Below are 21,560 nucleotides of genomic sequence, written 5' to 3' on the forward strand. Positions count from 1 at the left end.
GGAGAGGAGAGGAGAGGAGAGGAGAGGAGAGGAAAGGAGGAAAAAGGAAGATTGTTTACTGGAAAAAAAATCCTCATTATAAATGTCTCAGCTACAAGTGAGCCCATTTCTAATCCATCTGTTTTTAGTTGAGGCTAAGAAAAGACAGTTGTTAGACAGGTGTGGCAGGGCACACCTGCTGCGGTGGTCTGAATGAGAAGGGCCCCATGGGTACTTGTATTTGAATTTTTGGTCCCCATTGCTAAGTTTGGCTTTTATAAGTCAAGGAGCTGTCACAGTGATAGTAATTGAGACAGTTGGGAGGCAGCAATGGAATGCTCATGGCTAGCCTGAACTGCAAAATAACACCTTACCTCGAACAAACAAACAAAAAAAATCACTAAGGGCAGTTGCTCATCACTGAAATGTTTAACAGGGAACCCCGTTCTTCTCACATCCTCTAAGGGTGTTCAGAACATGAGCAAATCTGGACACTTTCTTCCCGGAGTAAATCTGGGGAATCTGACCACCACTGCACCCCTGGCCCACCTGGGATGCCATGCAGCAAGATCCACCTGAAGCATTTCAACGGTGCTTATTTTAAATTGTGGAATACCCCCACTGATTACTAGTGCTTGCAAGGAGGGACCAATTCCACAGCTTTCAAATGTCTTTGCTATGCCACTGTATTGTTTGCCAAGAATTTCCTTCAGTTGCTCTAGTATTGATTATTCTGTCATAAACTGTGCAGTGAAAAATAAACGAGGGGTTCAACATAGCTCTAAATGAGGTGCTGCCATCAAATCCCTTTCCTCAGAGCTCAGGGAAATCAACAGAAGAGAAGGCAGGAGTGGAGGAGACAGGGGCTGGAGGACACCAGGAAAACAAGACCCCCTAAAACAACCGAGCAAAGCTCACATGAACTCAGAGGCTGAAGCAGCAAGCAGAGGGCCTACACGGGTCTGCACCAGGTCCTCTGTGTGTAGAATGCAGCTTTCAGCTTTGCGCTGCTGCAGGATGCTTACACATGTGAGCAGGTGGTCTCCAATGTTGTGTCTCCTGGAGCTCTTTTAATTTCTTCTTGGCTTGGATTGTTCAATATAATGGTTTTTGTTTCATCTTATTCAGTTTTATTTTGTTATGTTTTAAAATAAAGAAAAAGGAATTCAGAGATACAAGTAAATGTGAATATAAAAATGAATTAAAAACATGGTTATATCATTGTTTCTCATGGTTCTCAGGGATTTGATGGAGGAGGGTCATCTGTCTATGTGTTACTTTCATTGGATAATAAAGAGGCTGCCTTGGCCTTTTGATAGGGCAGAAAATTAGGTGGGCAGAGGAGACAGAAGAGAAGGCTGGGAAGAAGGGAAGTGAGGTCAGATATCATGGAGCCAGCCGCCAAGTCAGACATACTGAATCTTTCCTGGTAAGCCACCACCTCGTGGTGCTACACAGATTATTAGAAATGGGTTAATCAAGATGTGAGAATTAGCCAAATAAGAAGCTACAGATAACAGTCCAGACAGTATTTAAATGAATAGAACTTGTGTGTTGTTATTTCGGGTGTATGGTTAGCTGTGTGGAAGCCAGGAGGGATGAAAAGCAGGCCTGCTCGCCCCATCACTACAGGGATTGGTTCTCAGGGATACGAAGGTTCTATTTCCATAAAAACTCTAAGTATCAACAAATTTAAAATTCTTTGTCCCTTACAAAACAGAAAAAAAATATTATGGCTTTTATGTCCTTCTACTTCATCTACCTACTTTGGGCTCATTCTGATGATCAGATTTTAAAATTACTAATAAAATAGCATTCTATTCCAATGTGCCACTCACTGAAAGATTAATTTAGCAGTACAATTTTCACCACCAAAAATAAAAGAGATAAAAAGAAAAACAATTGCATTTCTTAGACAATAAAATAGGTTGAACAAAGAGACCCTATTTTATTCTACGTGTGTGTAGAGGTGTGTGTATAGCATCAGTACATGTGTATTGTGGTGTGTGTGTGTGTGTGTGTGTGTGCATGCATGCATGAGTGCCCACACGTGCTTACGTATGTGCACATTGGGCTCCATGTGTGCCTGTGAAAGTCAGAGGTTGATATTGGGTATCTTCTTACCATACTTCACATGTATGTTTTGAGACAGGGCCTCTCACTTCACCTGGAACTCACCATCACCTAAACTAGCTGCTAAGGTATTCTCCTGTGTCTGCCTCCCGTGCTGAGATTACAGGCATGTGCCACTCCTTCTGGCTTTCATGAAGATGCTGGAGATGCATACCCATGTTCTCAGGCTTGCACGGGAAGCCCTTCATCGACTGAATCACTAGCCAGCCCCAATATCCTCATTTCAAAATCCTTATTTCCAGCAAACTCTGTGGCAATTCAGGAATAAAAGATTGAAATTGAAACCTGTACCTCTAAAAAGACTGAATGATAGCCAAGGGAACATGTTGCAGTTGTAAAAAACAATAGTATTCTATAAAACTAACAACAAAGTCAAATTCTATGTCAGGATAGTTAGACTTGTGAAAGACAGAATCCACAGTTCTTGTCCTCTGTCATTACACAAAGGAGTCTGCTAACACATCTATATATGACAGACAGATGTGTAAGAAGGACACACATATAAAAAGAGTCAGGACATATTTCCATTTGCTATATATAATTAATAGAGCCACAGGTAATAATATGAAGACCTTTTTAAAGGTTAGCTAGCGTATTTTCTTTCTCTCTTCCCATGTTCCCTTTGAGCAAATAAAACTCAGTACAGTGTCAACTCTCTGCTCCCCCACCACTGGAATGATTGACTGATACGTTGGCAAATAATAATTAGACATTCTGAGCCAGAAAGTGTAATATGGTTAGGAAACAAGCAATGCCCACCGCCTTGCCAGGCTGTGGAAGGGCTGGCCTCTGCAGGAAGTCACCCTGGAGCCAACTGTGTCAGTAACCTGTTACTACAATCCGAACCAGGATCTATTAAGAGACACATGTGGCCCTTGTATTAAGGTATAGTTATCTCTAGCTGATCATTTTCATTTTTTATAGTATGAACTTTTGACATCAAATTGTTCTATATTCGTTGTGATCCCAGTGGAAGCAACGGTATCTTACAGCGGTTAAGTCCTCGGACTTAACCTAAAGAGATAACCCTACTTGAGAGATAGTCCTACAAATACATGGAGGTCTTCCATACTGACAAATCAATGAAAAAAAAAAACAGAAAATCTAATTGGTAACCTCTGGATAACAATCAAATGATATATTTGCATCACGTGACAGTAAAACAACAGAAGAGCCTTCGGAAGACACACCAGAAAGACAATGAAGGCCAAACGAGATCTCAGGTCCCTTCTGTGGTGCACAGGCCCTGCTGGCCAGAACCCTGATCTTCTTTTTTAAATTGTTTTTTATTGGGCTATCTATTTTTCTCTGTTTCCCTCCCTTCCTTCCCATGTCTTTTTCTACTTCCCATGTAGATTATGTATGTTTCTCTTAGGGTCCTCATTGTTGTCTGGGGTTCTCTGGGGTTGTGAACTGTAGGCTGGATTTTCTTTGCTTTCTATCTAAAAGCCACTTATGAGTGAGTACATATGATATTTGTCTTTCTGGGTCTGGGCTACCTCACTCAATATGATGTTTTTCTAAATCCATCCATCTGCCTGCCAATTTCTTGATGTCATTATTTTTTTCCTGCTGTGTGGTACTCCATTGTGTAAATGTACCACAATTTCTTTATCCATTCTTTGGTCGAAGGACATTTAGGTTGTTTCCAGTTTCTAGCTATGACAAACAGTGCTGCTATGAACATAGTTGAGTACATGTCCTTGTAGTATGATTGAGCCTCCTTTGGGTATATACCCAAAAGTGGTATTGCTGGGTGTTGAGGTACGTTGTTTCCTAATTCTCTGAAAAATCGCCATACTGATTTCCAAAGTGGTTGTACCAGTTTGCACTTCCACCAGCCATAGAGGAGTGTTCCTTTTACCCCACATCCTCTCCATCATAAGCAGTCATCAATGTTTTTGATCTTGGCCATTCTGACAGGTGTAAAATGGAATCTTGAAGTTGTTTTGATGTGCATTTCTCTATGGCTAAGGATGCTGAGCATTTTCATTGGTTTGCAATTCTCTTTCTTAGTAATGTCTTTGTGTGGTTTTGATATCAGGTAATTGTAGCCTCAACAAAAAAAGATTTTGGCAATGTACCTTCAGTTTCTATTGTGTGGAATAATTTGAGAAGGTATTAGTTCTTTGAAAATCTTGTAGAATTCTGTGCTGAAATCATCTGGTCCTGGGCTTCTTTTGGTTGGGAGACTTTTGATGGCTGTTTGATGTGGGACTCCCCTTTGTGTGCTGTGATTACCATTAATGAATAAAGAAAACTGCCTTGACTTGTTGATAGGGCAGAACTTAAGTAGGTGGGGCAAACTAAACTGAATGCTAGGAGTAAGGAGGTGGAGTCAGAGAGGAGCCAGGTAGCCCCACCAGAGACAGAACTTTAGCTGGTAAACCAGAGCCACACGGCGATACACAGATTAATGGAGATGGGTTAAATTAAGATGTAAGAGGTAGCCAATAACAAGCTAAAGCTAATGGGCCAAGCAATAATTTAAATAATATAGTTTCTGTGTGATTATTTCAGGTTACAGGTCTATCTAATTTGCTTATCTGGTCTTGATTTAATTTTGGTAAGTAATATTTATCCAGAAATTTGTCCATTTCCTTTAAGTTTTCCAATTCAGTGAAGTATAAGTTTTTGAAGTATGACCTGATGGTTTTCTGGATTTCCTCAGTGTCTTCGGTTTTGTCCCCCTTTTCATTTTGATTTTGTTAATTTGGATATTTTCTCCCTGCCTTTAGTTTGGATAAAGGTTTGTCTACTTTGTTGATTTTCTTCAAGAAACAACTTTTTGTCTCATTGATTCTTTGTATTATTTTCTTTGTTTCTATTGTGTTGATTTCAGCTCTCAATTTGATTATTTCTTGCCATCTAGTATTTCTGGGTGAGTTTGCTTTCTTTCTGTTCTAGAGCTCTCAGGTGCTTAGTTAACTCACTAGTGTGGGATTTCTCCAGCTTCTTTATGTAGGCATTTAGTGCTATAAACTTCCCTCTTAACACTGCTTTCATTGTGTCCCATAAATTTAGGTATGTTGTGTGATCATTTTTGCTGAATTTTAGGAAGTCTTTAATTTCTTTCTTTGTTTCTTCCTTGATCAGTTGGTGATTTGGGCAGCATTATTTAATTCCCGTATGTTTGTGGGCTTTCTGAAATTAGTGTTACTGTTGAATTCTAATTTTAAGCCACTGTGATCCAATAAGATACGTGGGGTTATTTCAATTTTTTTTATATATATGTTGAGGTTTGCTTTGTTACCTAATATGGCTCAATTTTTTAGAAGGTTCCATGAGGTGCTGAAAAGAAGGTATATTCTTTTATGTTTTGGATGGAATATTTCATAGTATCTGTTAAGTCATTTGATTCATAACATCTGTTAGTTCCCTTATTTCTCTATTAATTTTCTGTCTGACAGACCTGTCCAGTGGCGAGAGTTGGGTGCTGAAGTTTCCCACTGTTAACGTGTGGGGTTTAATGTGTGATTTAAGCTTTAGCAGTGTTTCTTTTACATATGAAGGTGCCATTGTATTTAGGGCATAGATGATCAGTGTTGATGGATTTTTTTTCTGTGCCATATATGAAATGTTTTTCTTGGTCTCTTTTGACTGATTTTAGCTTGATGTCTATTTTGTTAGTTATTAAGATAGCTACACCAGCTTGTTTCTTAGGTCCATTTGATTGGAAAATTTTTTCCAACCTTTTACTCTGAGTTGATGCTTGTCTTTGATGTTGAGGTATGTTTCTTGTATGCAGCAGAAGTATGGATTCTGTTTTCATATCCAATCTGCTAGGCTGTGTCTTTTTATAGGTGAGTTGAGTCCATTTATATTAGGGGATACTAATGACCAGTGATTGCTAGTTCCTGTTATTTTAATTTTCACTGTTGGTGATGTTATTTTGTGTGTCTTCCCCTTCTTTGGGAATTGCCTCTGTGAGATCATCTATTGTCTGTGTTTTTGTGGATGTAGCTAACCTCCTTGGGTTGGAGTTTTCCTTCTAGTACTTTGTTTAGGGTTGGGTTTGTTGCTAGGTATTGGTTAAATCTGCAGAACACTGAAATTCTTTTGAAACTTCTTCTACTATCCTCAAGCTTTGTCTGCTTTTATTCCACTTCCTGAAGAAGCCATGCCTCTGCAGTGACTGTCTGCACACTAATTCCTTCCACAGAGACTTCAGTACCATCTCCTCCAGGAAGGCTCATTTGATTGACCTAACATAATATCCTTCACACTCATCTTCACACAGCACCTTATTACATATGTACACGTTTATACGCACATATATATATTTAACTTGCTAATCTTTTTTTTTCTTTTTTTTTCTTTTTTTTCCCTAACCCTAACCCCTAACCCCTAACCCTAACCCCTAACCCCTAACCCCTAACCCTAACCCTAACCCTAACCCTAACCCTAACCCTAACCCTAACCCTATTAACTTGCTAATCTTTCTACACAACAAAAAACAAATATCACTAGAGCAAGGACTGGACAATCATGTTCCCGTCCATGTTCTGGCATTTATAGCAGTACTTGGCAAGTAACTCCACAGATGTTCATTTGAATGGCAAAGAAGGACGTGAAATAGCATGTTATCAATAAAAAGCACAAAAATTATACAATGAGGGATTCAAGAAGTCAGTATTAATTACAGTGCTATAATCATATTAATGGGCCAAAATCGTGTCAAAGCACAGAGGTTCAGAAGCAGGACTATGCATGGGGACAGTGGGAGAGACAGAAAGTTAGAAGCTTTGCTTGCTCTTGGTCTCCTATATCAGCTGCCTTCCAAAATTAGTTTTTAAAAAATGTGTTCAAAATACTTGACAACAGCATGTAAGATGTGGGAGCCTAGAGGAAAAGGTTTATGAGTTGAGTATAAATCATCTAAAGATATATATGAAGGGGACATTTAGGGAAAAAAAAAAGGGAGATGAAAATCCCAAAACACTATACCAAACTTCCTGAAGTAATAGGTGTAGAGAGCTAGAAATATCTGGAGAACAAAGCTAAATAAAGAAACCAAAACGAGTTCACGCATGTAGTCTTTATCAAAGGAATTAAAATGTGTGTTACACAATACAGGAGCCGAAAGTTTCCATACCTGGCCAGAGTCTCCAGTGCAGTACTCAGTGATATCACAGCTGTTTACGGCATCCCGACATTCATACCCTCGTGACTGAAACTAAAAATCAAAACCCAACATTAGGAGCTGGTGTTAACTGACTTTCCAAAAGGCTGCATTCTTATAACCACCAACAGTTCAACGCTTCATCATAATCATCAGCCACCTGTCTCACAACTTAGTAAAATCATTGCAGGTTAGAAAAGAGGCTCAGGCTGGGCAGTGGTGGCGCACGCCTTTAATCCCAGCACTTGAGAGGCAGAGACAGATGGATCTATGTGAGTTCAAGGTTAGCCTGGTCTACAGAGCACGTTCCAGGATAGGCTCCAAAGCCACAGAGAAACCCTGTCTCAAAATACAAAACAAATATAAAAAGAAGAGAGAAATGAGGCTCAGATGCTTGCCCTACACTAAAGAGCATCAAACTACTGGGTAAAGACTATGAAACCCACTGTCTCCACGTGTTAAGAAAACAGTGCAATGAAAATTATATAGAGAAGAAACACTGGTTTAGCTTAACATGAAGGAACAAAATACCATCATTAAATATTTAAGATTTTCCTGAAGGACTGATATGTATATCAAACCATCACTAATCTGTCCACTAGCTTAGTATTAATCTTGCTTTACATAAATACACCCAACAAAATTACAGTCCATATGAATCCATATAAATCACCTTCAGTGGCGTCCATGACTGCCTATGATAAACAGAACATTTGTTTGTCTGCCAAAGGCTGGGCAAATATGAAGTCTTAATTAGCCTCAAGCAATATATCATTTGGCGGGTAATGTGAAGCAGCCACAAACTAAGCTGAAATCTTCTATAATATCATGATGTGAAACCTCCCGATATTGAAAAAACGTAATAAAATCTCATAAATTTTATACTTATCAGAAATGTCATGGATCTGCCATCTGAGAAAAAGAAGTATTAAAATGATTTTTCAAAAGTAACTAGCAAGTCAGTGTAGGTGAAAGACTCTGCACACACACACACATACACACACACACACTCACACACACACACACTACGCTTGCAAACATAGGTAAATACTTCCTCATTTGGCTTTCTTGACTTTACAAAGAATTCAGAAAGTTGAATGGGTGCTGTAGCACTGGTGTTTCTACTGTGGGTCTAGAACTAAGTAGCATCAGGTTTGGAGAACGAAAGGCAGAGGCAGATGGTATTATTTAAAAGACCCACTGAATTGTTCCCTTCTGTCTGACAGTTTAATCTGCTCACCTGGGCTACTAGGACAACTTATTTAGTTTGGAGGATGTACAAATACACCCTCTAGAGGAAGCCTGGGAGGGGAGGACGTGCAGAATGACTATCAGATGAAATGCTATGAGCCTCAGAAGTTGGGTAGAATTACTGATTCTACAGCATCGCAGGACTAACACGCATAAATGTGTGTCAAGTCACTCAAAACCTCAGCAGACCTCATGGGAAGAAAGATGAAACTTCCAGGGGACTCACAAGACACGAGGTGCCGTTGCAGCAGGGGCCGTCACTGCAGTGGGCCCCATTGGAGAGTGAGCATTTCTTACAGCAAACTCCGTAGCATTCCTAGAGAAAACACTTCTCTGAGTTAAACCAGGACAATGCCACTGCCCATCCTGCACCCCCTCCACGTGTAGCTTATGCATCACATAACAAGACTTCTACAGACAGTATGCTAGCATTTAAAAGGAGTAAATCACTGTAAATGAAGACAGAGCCCAGCCACACGCCTCAGCTGACTGACCTCCCACAAGTATGATGACTCCTTACCAGACCCCGGCCCAACACCCACGCCTCTGTAACTCTACCATGTTCTTAATGCCCAGGTTTAGTTTTATGAAGGAAAAAAAATCACACAGCATGGGAAAATGTTGATGATTCTGTAGAAGGTGCCTGAGATGAGTATGAGCCCTGAAGTAACTTTTTAAAGGTCAGGAATTTGATTAGAACAATCCATTAGGCTTTTCAGACAAGGCCGTACAACAACATAGCTCATTCTTATGTGTCTGAGCTAGGATGAAGCATTGATCAAAGTGGTCGGGAAAAAGGAAAGAATCAGGCAAGGACCCCATGACGAATGATGGCTGCTCACTACTGTTCTTGTTAACTCAGAGGAAGGCCCGCACTGAGAGTAGAGATGGTCTCTTATACTTACCACATGGAAACCACAGTCGCATTCCTCCCCGGCCTCTACGTATCCATTCCCACATTCTGTGGGCTCAAACAGCTGAAAGAGATGGGAGAATGCAAAGAGAAACATTTGAATTTATCACAGAAAATCCACACACCAACCTGGCCACAGGCACAGCTATGTCACCCGTGGTATGATTCTTCTATGATTTATTATGATTCCATGTTTCTTTTTACTTATGTGTATGTGTGTAGTGATGTAAGTGTATGCATACAAGCACCTGGGTAGCCACAGAGTCCGGAAAAGAGCTCTGGGTCCCCTGGAGCTGGAATTAGAAAAGGGTTGTGAGCTGTGCAGCATTGAGCAGAGACCCAAACTCCAGGCCACTGTTATATATTGTGTCTGTGTGGGGAATACTCTCCGCTTATTAGTAACACTCTTAAAACCATGTTAGAAAGGGGGGATCTCTAAAATTTCCTCAGTGGGGTCCCGGGAGATACCCTTCAGCATTAGAGTGACTTCTGACGGAGATAAGCCGTCAAGAGAAATGGATCACTTTTCATGTTTCCTAATGGAGCAAAAATGTATTACTAATAAGACCCATAGATATCGAACTTGCTGACTTGACTGAAGACAGCTGAGAAGATATCAAAACTGTCAGAAAGACAAATATGTTTAGTAGAAGCCAAATGTGAGAATTACAATCAAGGAAATGCCAATAAGCTTAGAACAATGTTGCCAGAGCTTCAAATCCACCACACTCACTGGAGAGAAATCTGCACTGTCTGGCACAAAGTGCCGCCATTGCATTTCTTGAATTACCTATGAGCAGAAAGAAAATGAATCCAGTAACCTGGGAGTTTAATTCAATTAACTATGTGCAAATCCATCTTTTAATACCCAATTTAGTTTCATAAAGAAAAAATTAAGTTGATGTATAGACACATGAATGAATACACAGAACTCTCTCAGTCATTGCTGTAGTCATAACAGAGGCAAGTTTCTAGAATATTCCCCCCTAGTTTTGCCATGAACTTGTTTCTGGATAAAAGCATAGCAGAGCAATTGTTAGGGGAGTTGATTGCTTATGACAAATGTGTCTATTTCCTATGGGCACAGAATTTCTCTGGGTCTGAGCACCTCTTGTGCGTGTGTGTTGTGGGTATCTGGAACAGCACATCCCAACACAAATGCTCAACGCCATGAACAAGAGAGGAAGAGCCTGCCCCCAGCAGCCATATACACTGTGGGCGTCAGTTCCCTTCCGCTGCCATGCACTTTCCACTACCCAGGAAAGACCTGGCTCTACTAGTTCCAGGAAGGAACTGCTGTCCAAAGCAAGGAAACATTCCTAGCACGCTGGGTGGAGTCAATAGTACTGATGTCAGCGCTACTTAGATTTGCAGGCAGGAGAAAACAGAAAAGGCTGGAACAGCTAAAAGACAACCAACACTTGGTTCCAGGCTTCCCAGCCTTTGCTTCTTGGGCTCTTTCCCCTTCCTGAGATAGGTCACCATCTCAAACCAGACGGAAATCGCCGCAATTGAAAAGATTCCTAAAGCATGGAGAACATGCATTTAAACCGATCAGAACAGCAACGCACGCCTATGCATGCAGCCACTGGCTGGAAACACAGGGAGAAAAGTTACTCTTGAACATAAACGCATTTAAACTAGTCACTGGAATCCATGGGGCCTTCTTTCTTTTTTTAATCATTGTAACTTGTAGTTTAAAAAGAGAAAGTATCCTTCTGAAATTGAATATGTAAACATGGTTATTTTTTGATAATTGTCTTCCTGCGCACAGGTAACCTGAGAAATGCAATGACGGCTCTGTGTGTATATATCCTGGCAACCTTCACCTCCCCAGACAAGCGAATCTTGTTTCCTCAAGCAGCGTGCTTACAATTAGCTGGCAGCTGCAGGGCAAGGTAACACTAACCGTGCGCTGTGTGATTCAGAACCGCCAGCAGTTCCTATTAGCTCTTCATTACAGATCCCAGTCATTTCAAACGCCTTGGAGTCTTCTGGTTCCTGTGCCTGGCGGGCACTGCCAGGAAAGGCTGTTGGGCTATTTTATTAGTGCAAAGTAACTTTAAAAGTCTCAATTCTTTTTCCGGAATTCACAGAGCTTTTCTTTCCCTGAGATTTTACAGGGATGCCTGATCCCAGGCTTCCATTCCCTGACCTGTATCGCTCAGCTGTGGGTATGGAATTAATTAGTCTATCCGTTGTTTGTCTTCCTCACCATTTTTTTTTTTTTTAAAGAAAAGGTCGACATGATATTGCCACTCTTTACATTTGGAGAATATCGAACACTTTCCATGCAAATGAACTCCGCCTGACTCATGAGGTGTATTCTAAAGACAACACTATCTTTTCAACTGCTGGCCTGCTTTATTTCCAAGCACGCTCCTATAAAAAGCACAGGGCTTTATGCAAAGGCTTTAGCTTGTCAGTTTGAGAATTCTGGGTTTAATGTCAAATATCTTACAAACCAACAATTCCATGCTTCCACAGCAAGACATAAATATTTACATCATGAGGACTGAATGAAGATTTTCAAAATTAAGGAGATTTGCTGTCAAATGTGTTTCCTGAAAACTCCTAAAAACCTCTTCTGGAAATGTGTATGTTTTTTTTTTTTTAATTTGTGGCTAAGGAGTTGCAATATTGTTTATACATATACCTATGAAATGTCAGTGACAGCTTGTGTTCCCAAGGGAAGGGGACTATGTAACAGAAATACTTATAGTGTTTACGGAACCTGTAAATGTTAGATCATTTGGGTGGGGCTGGGGGGGGCTTGACTGACGTCAGTAATGCTTCCTTCCTGGATCAGATCCCTCCAGAAGGTGGAGGAGTTGGGGTTGGAGGGCAGACAGACGAGGCTCTCCTGAAGAGAGGGAAAATAAGTCTCCAGAAAGAATGCCAAGGTTAAGAGATTGCTGGCAGAGAACAAGCTCAAGGAAGTAAAGGCTTCTCATCCTCATTTCCCATCTCTCAGCGGGAAGGTAACAACACTAACATAAAAATTTGGGGAAGTTTATGCATTTTGGGGGGACTCGGGAGTGTGCAAGCAAACACTGAACACTGACGCCCCAGGTGATCTTACTCCGTCTTCAGCATGCAGAGGCTTTCTATAACTGAACATCTTCCCACGGTGGCTATAGCAGTTCCTACCTTAACTCTAGCATCTGGAAGGCCGAGAAAGGTAGATAGCTTGTAACGATTTATTAATCCGTGTGACCAGAGACCCGTTTCCTGAGAGAAATCGCTGATGTTTGGCACATTCTTTACTGTTAAACATTGGGAAAAATAATTTCACTTCCCAAATGACTGACCTTTGTTGGCCTGTTGAAGAGGCAGGCCCCGCCTCCCCTCTGTAAAAAGTCTCGGTACTCTGAGATGCTGCACTTGGAGAACTTCCGAGAGTGGGACACCCTTAAGAAGTAAAGAATCAAGTGTGTAAGCAATTTCAGAGAAGCAATCGTAAGAGAAGAAAATGAAAAGCCACTAAATGTTCACTCTGGGTGTAGACGAATCTGTACAAATATTGACGTGTGGACCCAAGTGTCTACATATATGAGGTAGAGTATGTAAAAGAAAGAAAAAGAAAAACCATCACAGAATTGGAGGCTTGGTTACTCCCCTTCCACCAACCCTCATAAAATCTCTGTCTTGAAACACAACTTGAAAGGGTTGCGATAAAACCTTACATGTAAGCTAGGTTTTAAAGTTTGATTATTTTTGTTTATTACGTCTCAATAAAGGCAATCTTTTTCTTCTAATCTGTTCTGAATAAACGGGGTTCATCAGCTCACTAAACCTTGTTTGTTGGAAGAGGGAGTCAGGAGGGTCGATTTATTAAAGACAATGTTACTCAGGCTTCAATAATTCAAATTTTAAGTAAATGAATAAACCCTGAAGAATGTGCTGGATCACACATGCATATGCTATCAGTGTGTACGCCCACAGCAAAAAGGAATTAAGGCATGTTCCCATGAGCAATGGCTCTTTATTCTTCATTTCAAATACAATTATTGAGCAATATTCATGATTTAGCATGAATAAAAAATGAACCTCTCTCTGATTTATTCAATCAAATTAAGACCCCTATGTCAGTACACAAGGGAACAGCATGCACACGTCAAGGTTAAGCTACATCATACGCGATGGTTCCTTGGGAACGTCTGCAATAGTGCCTGATGTGAGAGGCCATTCTAGACTATAATACAATAGTTTATGTATTCTGATATATGAGGGTACATATAGGATTAAAACTCACCTCTATTGACAGTGATGTCTTATAAGAACTATATCAAATATATATCACATACATTAACTTCAAATAGTTTTCTTTATCTTTTGAGTAGTCAATCCAAAATTCATTTAGAAATCAACAGTTTAAAAGACAATAATATTGCCATACAATTATAAATGGTACTGTCCTCTACGGTAGCTATTAAACCTGTATCACCATACAGGACTCGACCATGTGACACAGTAATGTGGCTGGGGAAGGCAAGCATGTCCAGACGAGACTGCACTTCTAGGAAGATGTTTTGAACTCACGGGGATAACGGTTAAGTGTACAAACCTTCTCCTCTCCAGGGTCTGGTAGAAGAAGAAGGAAGGGGCCCTGTAGAAGGAGGTGGCACCTTTGGTAGCCAGTGCAGAACAAAGGTAGGACTAGAAATTGCCAGCATGCAGGTGCCCAGCCTGAACAAAGAGAGCAAGAGACACCTCTCCTCCTCCAGCTCCAGAGGCCTAGTGTCGGCCTGCACAGTCCTGTGTCTTGTGGAGACCGCAGTGGCCCCAGGGCTCAGCACACTGACGCTAGGAAACAGCTGGTCCAGTTACAAAAGTGCCCACCAAGGACAACAGGTGGATTGATGTGGATTGTCCACCACTGCCCACCACTTGACAACTCTCTTGTTTAACCAAATAACTGAATTTAAAAAGCTCTGTTGACTCCATAAACAATATAGTACAAATTTATTACCATAAACATACTTTTATAAGTTCCCAATAATATAAATAGATGACTGAATTGATTCTCACTGACTGCTTCTGATAGACCATCTGCTTTTATTTTAAGTTTATTAAAAGATTAATGCCTCCCCTAAATGCAGAAGTGTTTAGTCATGTGACTCCTGTAAGGGTTAATAAATAAAAGTAACCAATCCATTTCACTTTCTCCCCAGCCTTAAATTAAAAATTAAAAATATAAAGTGAATTAGCACTGTCAGTTTTAAAATATCAGACAATTAATTATTGAATTTATACTAAGTGCTTAGTCTAAAAGACCAGTGCCTGAGAGACTGTGTTTCTAATTATTATATATGCAGCAATTTTTGCAACAGGCATACAGCAAATGCAAGAGTAATGCAGACTCACCCTGTTTCCTCCATGATGCAGCCGCCCCAGGATTCTATGCATTCACATTCTAGTCCGGTGAATAATAGAGCAACAAAGGGAGGGAGGAAAACAAAGACAGAGCTTCAGTTTGCTCCAGCTCCTGCAAAACCTCCTCAGTGGCACTCCACACCACAGCAGCGCCCTGCAAAGCCCCCTTTCTTTTCTCTAAATCAATGGCTCCTTATGCCTGCAATATAGGTTGCTTCCTAAGAAAAAACTTGGGCCTCTCTTTGGTTTTTGTAACTCAGACATGCCAATTAGAGTCATAAAACCCAATGCTTAGTTACAAGTATGATGGGCTAGAAACAAAAGGCTGGATTCTAATCTACAGCTAAGAAATAGGGAAGCCACTCAGCTCTTCTTTTTTGGGGTGGGGGGAGGGGGGGATGTCTGCTTCTAAAATGAAAGCCGTGTCTCTCTGCCTGTCTCCCGGAGTGGTTCCAGGGTCGACACAGATGGCATCCCTGGGTGATCTGAAAGAATACAGTACAATGTCACCAAAGTCCTTCAGACACCGAGCAGTTAAAGAAAGAAATTCAATTTGCTGGAGTCACCACCAGAATCAGTCAGAGACTTGGAGAGCAATCTCATCCTATGCTACTACACCATCCAATCCATTAACACCTCTCAGGTGACCCCAGTACTGGCCTCCAAGATTTTCAATTAAGTTATTAAACCTGGTGACTCTCCGTACTGATTCTGTGCTATCTGGGCCAGGTTCTACAACTTTAATGTGGCGTAACCACTGCCACGAGAAAGCACATGCTCTGAGCAGGATATTAGTAAAGAAAGCTTATAGAGAGCTGCAAAATGTTGCAGGTGTTGTCGTGACTGTGTGCTTGGTCATTAATGTACTTACTCATAAAGGGAATCAAGCCTGTGGACACAAGATGCTGTTCCACTTCCCCACGGTGCTATATATTAATCACACAGAGGACAGCAAGCAAGATAATGCATTTTCCTTTTCTTCTCTGGGAAAGTCTCGGTGGGAAAAGAGATTCTTACTCCTGGCTCTCACGATTATAGTAAGAGGATGACGACTTCAGCTTATTTTCTCATTAAATGGACAATGGGCGAACATGCTGCTCTCTTTCTCCTCAAGGTCCTATTGTGATGTTTTGCCTTTTATCCACAAAAATTTTTCAAAATTATATTTGACTACTGCGCTAGCACAAAGAGGACTATAATTCAGGTAGGACTTTATCCTGCTTTTAAAAGAAATGAGGTGTGGACTTTAGCCTGATTTTAAAAAGAAATAAGGTATTTCCACAAGCTTCTAAATCTCTGATGGCTCTTACTACTCAGTCTACTGGAAAAGTTGGTTCTTTCCTTCCTTTTCTCATCTGGTCAACAAAAACATTGACCAAATGAAGTGATATCAATGACCACTTGTTTTACTTTGGTTGCTGCATGGGTCAGAGGCCATGGATGAACTCCCTCTTGGACCTACCTCTGAACCACAGGACTAGTCTGTCCCTCTCCACCCATCCCAACCTTAAAAGGCCAGTGGCAGGCTTTTCCAGGAAGGGGAGCAAGGGGCTCACCTTTCTGGATGTAACTATGTGGGGAAGGGGGTTGTGAGCACTCAAATATAAGACCCTTGTCCGCTAGACCTTAGCTCCTTCCCAGTCCACTGTATCTTTGATAAACTTTCCATGGAGCTGTTGCTGGTATGTGGTGTCTATGGTTAGGACTCAGAGAAGCGTATCAATCAACCACCACCCCACCTTGTCTCAACAGTCTCAATAAGAAAGAACAGACGAAGTATGAGCTTATGGATTTTGAAAGAGAAATATCTCCCACCTAAATAGTCTAATAATTATTTCAAGACTTTTTTTTTAAAGGAATGACATAACACTATCATTAAACTACAGTGACTTAGGGCATAAAACATTCTCAATGACTGGACATGCATTACACAGACAGAATTACACATGGACTCAAGTAAGAAAGTCACGGTACATACTTGGCTTTCTACTAGAAGGTTCCCACTGGATTCCGAGGTTTTGAGCCAGGCTCTGAGACAATACTTGTGCCACTGCCATTGGAAGACCGTACTGGTTTTCCGAGTTGAAAGTGTGTGGGAAACATTTGAGAGAGTGCACAGGCACAGTTATTATTCCTTAGCGGTTGTCACTATCATTCCAAGTCCCTAAGTAGAGCTTTACAACATCTAAAGGTAGCATAGGACTTGAATCATTTCCCCCTTGAGACGGTGCCACTAGAAGCATTGAGTACAGGAAGATTTTCACATGGAAACCGAAAACACAAGTCGCCAAGGCTGGGCTCCAACTAACGTGAGCTAAGGATAAACTCAATGCAGACATGGCAAGAAAGGTCGCCCACTGAGCAGCTTTGGGGTGCTTCTTTCAATTAAGAATTTTCATAATAAACTTACTCAAACAATAATTCCATGAAAACATTTGTTATCATTCATACCAAACTTAAGCAGAAAACATAAAAATGAAAATTTGCATAGAGAGACAAACTTTAATTTGTAAACTTTTGATATTAAGGAGTTAATTTTAATATATGCAGGAAAGTACTAAAAATTAAAAAGCATCATAGGAAAAAGATTAATAGGTTTATAAAAACTTGACGTCTCAGCTATACAGGCCTAAAAAAAAATCTCTGAGCCTATTTTCAGGTAATTTTTATACTTTGCGAAACTACCATGATGCTATCCAAAGCTATGACTATAAACTTAAAGGAGGGCTTTGGGCTCTGTTTTCTGATCTGTCATCCAGGTTACATTGTCAATGCCAGCATTCAGAGCATGCACTATTATACACTGGGTCTTAATGAATAAAGAGGAGCAGTTGCAGAGACAACTCCAGTTAAAGAAAGTTACCTCATTTACACCGACCCCTCTCACGCGAGAGCACACACCTCCGAAGTAACTCAGACTGCTTCTCTTGTAATGGAATGTCACCCGCCTTAGGAAAACAAAGCACCATTAGAAAACACCACATAACACTCCCAACCCACGTGCATTCTCCCACACACCTCACAGCCTGAACACCACCCTCAACTGGAAATCAAAACTGATTTAAAAATATTTCAATGCATGCTCTTAGAAACACACTGACTCTTTCTACTAGAGAATAGCTTATGCTAACTTATTATAAATTGATGGAGGCTGAGAAAGAAGTAAAAGGTAACGATGGCAAGGAAGGAAGGTGTTGCTTGGTTTGATTGCGGGACAGAACCATGGAGTCAGGTTGGAAACAGCTTTGAGAGGGGAAGAGGAAAAGGGTAAGAAGGATAGGCCTCTTCCTTAGTGGCAGAAACACAACTGTTTTCAATGGTTCTTCTAAAAAGGCATTTCCTAGACTTCCTACGGCCAGGTGTGGTCATGTGACTATGGTCTAGCAAAGCCTGTCTCCAAGTCTGGCGTTCCTGCTGCCTGCACTGAAGACAACAGTGCCAGCAGCAACTTGGATGGAGGATGGGATGGGAGCTCTGTGGTCAGACGGTAGAGTTAGTGGCCACAGAACCACAGCGTGCCAGCCCTGGAATTCCACCTCTCTGAACAGAGAAGGGGGGAAGGGGGCCAGCAGCAACGCTGCAGAAGTCACTGCTCCCTGATACCGTGCGGAGATAAAGAGAAACCCCGAGTGGAAACTGCAGTAACCATGGGAACGAGCACATACGAGATGAGGTGGACCACATCAGCATGCTGCTTGATGCGCTGCCGGTACTTGGAGAACTCGTACAGCATCTGCACGGGGTTGATGGTGATGTCAATTTGATCCTTCTCAGTCCAGGTCTCTACGGCCACTAGGACAACCCTAGTGTTGAGTTGTTCCTTGTAAATCTGAGGGTATACAACAGGACAGGTGCCGGAGGAAAACACTGGGTCAGACAATCAGTGAGTCAGTCAGCGGAAGGGAAGAGGGGGGAGGTGAGAGAACACGGGTCAGAATTAGCCAATCACACAGAACCGGCTCCAATTTCTCTTTTCCAAGAGCCAAAGCAAAGAAGAAAACTCATACAATTAAGTATTCTCTACTCTCGTAAAGATTATTCCTTCCTTCAGCTGCCTGGCATCTTATGAGACGGATGCAAGGATGATAAGATTCTCAAGTCAGGACCTGCTCTGACAACAGGGTTCAGCAAAATAACCTTTCCAAACCCCACAGGAGGCGAGAAGCCCAAGCCTGACATAGTGACTCTACGTGCAATATAACCTGCAGCGTTAGGACAGTTCATCAGACAGTACAGCTGCCTTGCCACACAACGTAATAATCCTCAGAGTGAATCTCAGAGCTGAGGCCAAGAGAGGGGAACAAACAGATTTACATCACCCATGTCAGCCTCACTGCAGAGTGGAATCACTCACACACAGTTTGCTGTGCTTCTGTTCTACTTTGGGCCAAATAAATAACGCACATAGTTAAGCAGCTTCAGTGAGAGTTGCCATGTTGTCTTACTTTGAAACTATCTAAGAAAACAAATGAATGGTCTTTGAAGCCACTGAATAAAGATATTATCAAAAAGTTGATGCTATAGTGACTTTACGCAAGGATGAGTTAAGTGTAATCAGTGATTAGCTTCGGAACTTTACAAATATAGCACAAACTAAAATTAAATTTTGTAAAGTATGAGTCTACTCAATCATGCAGAGATTCCGGATGCAGAGATGCTGCCTAATAAATAGATTTTGCATGGAAGAAGGTGTATTTAAGATTCTCTTTTCCATATCCGTCTATGCCTTCCTTTCCTGTGAGCAGAATGACAAGAGCTGAAATTAAAGAAAAGTAATAAGGCAGATGTAAACTGGCGCTCAGGGGCTCAACCTTAATTTTATATTACATATTCTATGCGCATCAACTCATATTACAATTTTGTCAGCTGTGCCTATGAGGCACATAACATATGCTAGGTGCACAAAATATGTTATGAATATTTACATGACGGGTGGTTTGGGGCTGTTTAAAAGGCAGATCCTCAGAGTGAGTAAGTAGCATTGAGATGCTCGGCAATTTATAAAAAGGATTTTTTTTTTCCACAGTTAAGAGGGACCATACAAAAAAAAAGTACAAGATAAAAATATATTTAACCTAACAAAGTAGCACTTCACAGAAGAATACATAAATTCATTTAAGTGAGTCAAATTGAATTATTTATCGGGACATAAGGGATGGGATCCAGCTCTGTGGGGTTACTACCTAAGGCGGGAACAAGAAGAAAGTCTAAATGATCATTCTTTGGAACTTAGGAGCGGACAGGAAGGGAAAGGCATGTCAACAGTGAAGATACGGAGGGTCGGATCCTCTTTGAGAGAAGTAGACATCTTATCACTTCAAATTATTTTATGAGGTGATGACAGACACCCAATTCTATCACCTAGAATACTAGAAATTAAGTCTGAAATATTCCACCATGGGAGAATTAAGATAATAAATACATGGCCTTGAAATTTTTATCTATCTCAACCCTCCAAACACATGCTGCCTCAATCCATTAGAACTTCTCGACTTACGCAAAATATTTAGGAAAAGCTCAAGTAGTTATTAATAAAGCCCCATTTGCGGAGGCTAATTTCCAGCTTTACAGGCTTCCTCCATTGCTCTTTATCCCCCACGGACTCTGGTACCAGCAGAGGCAATGCTATACAATTACTGTGGGTTAATAAAAATTTCTCACTGTTGAAGGAGGTGGCGATGCTAGCTACTCTGATTTGCTCATTAGATACCGTACACATGTATCAAATTATTACACTGCACCCCACAGATACACAGAATTAAAATGAGAATTAATGAAAGTCAATAAGCTTAAAAGAAAGAAACAATGCTGAAGTATCTTGGGGATTCTGAGAATTCTAAAGCCCAGAATACTTTTCACAAAGCTTACCATCCGACAGTTTATTCACCAGGATATGAATATGAATATGTATAGATATGTATGTGAAGAAACTTTTTATTTCATCCAAGTAATAGCTAATATAATCAGTGAATAGAGAGAAGGAGGTATAAGCCATGCCTTTTCAATTAGCAAAGAGAAGTTTCAAGAAAACCAGGCTACTTACAGAATCTACCAGGTTGACCACAGACTTTGCGAAGTTGTTGGTATGCGCATGAGAAGAGCGGTGCTTCTTATACTGGAGAGCAAGAAGATAAACAGTCACTATCAAATCCTAATTGACTATGAGCAGAGACCTCTGCGGGATACTAGAAACGTGCATCAAAAGGTCAGAAATTGGTTTGGGCCACACTAGAGACAGTGTTGCTTTTTTCTTCTCCTTCTCCTTCTTCTTTCCCTACAACCCAAACCAAGGCAGCAAAACTGTAAAATACTCATGATATCCCAGGGCCTGAAGGAGCCTACAGAAGTCAACCTCTAATTCAGTCTTAAAAGCAACCTATTTGGCTCTTTTGTTTTTATAAAAATGAATCTTTACCATCTACAAAGGGCATAGACCAAAACCCAGTCTCAACAGGACAACTTCCTCACTTTGAACTCAAGGCCATGCACGGGTCAAGACCATTTCTTTTCAGGTAGCACTCCAGATATTGTCCAAGACAGAGAAGAATTTGCCTTGCATTCGGTAAATCCTTCATGAGGATGCCACTCCGAGAGCAAGCCTTAATTCTGGATGATCAAAGCCAAAGAAGGGCTAAAAAGTCAAAGAAGTATGCCAAACAATACTGGCTCACTATAATTATTTAAGAAAACTTAGCAAAAGTGCTTTATATGTCAATATGTGGGCCTGGTATGGTGATGCACGCCTATAATCTCAGCACTCAGGGGACAGAGATAGGAAGAGCCCGT

General features: G+C 40.9%; 1 protein-coding gene across 9 annotated transcripts in view; it reads right to left on the bottom strand.

The window, feature by feature from the left end:
* The window catches only part of Adam23 (ADAM metallopeptidase domain 23), a 156,354-nt gene that overhangs the window by 34,244 nt on the left and 100,550 nt on the right, over positions 1-21,560 (bottom strand). For 6 of the 9 annotated variants that reach the window (XR_007593978.1, XM_050154275.1, XM_050154272.1 and 3 more), the window contains exons 10-19: positions 20,818-20,889; positions 18,440-18,603; positions 17,638-17,722; positions 16,753-16,843; positions 14,766-14,814; positions 12,710-12,809; positions 10,132-10,188; positions 9,391-9,462; positions 8,712-8,801; positions 7,208-7,288 (exon numbers count right to left, since the gene is read on the bottom strand). Coding sequence is in view for 8 of the 9 variants with exons in the window: in XM_050154275.1 (XP_050010232.1) it covers positions 7,208-7,288; positions 8,712-8,801; positions 9,391-9,462; positions 10,132-10,188; positions 12,710-12,809; positions 14,766-14,814; positions 16,753-16,843; positions 17,638-17,722; positions 18,440-18,603; positions 20,818-20,889 (861 nt within the window). In the remaining variant the exon portion in view is untranslated. The remainder of the gene's footprint in view (positions 1-7,207; positions 7,289-8,711; positions 8,802-9,390; positions 9,463-10,131; positions 10,189-12,709; positions 12,810-14,765; positions 14,815-16,752; positions 16,844-17,637; positions 17,723-18,439; positions 18,604-20,817; positions 20,890-21,560) is intronic. The other 3 variants (XM_050154276.1, XM_050154278.1, XM_050154279.1) reach the window with 1 other exon arrangement.

This window comes from Alexandromys fortis, unplaced genomic scaffold, assembly GCF_014885135.2.
Source record: "Alexandromys fortis isolate MF-2015 unplaced genomic scaffold, M_Fortis_MF-2015_v1.1 scaffold_40, whole genome shotgun sequence".
Taxonomy (NCBI): Eukaryota; Metazoa; Chordata; class Mammalia; order Rodentia; family Cricetidae; genus Alexandromys; species Alexandromys fortis.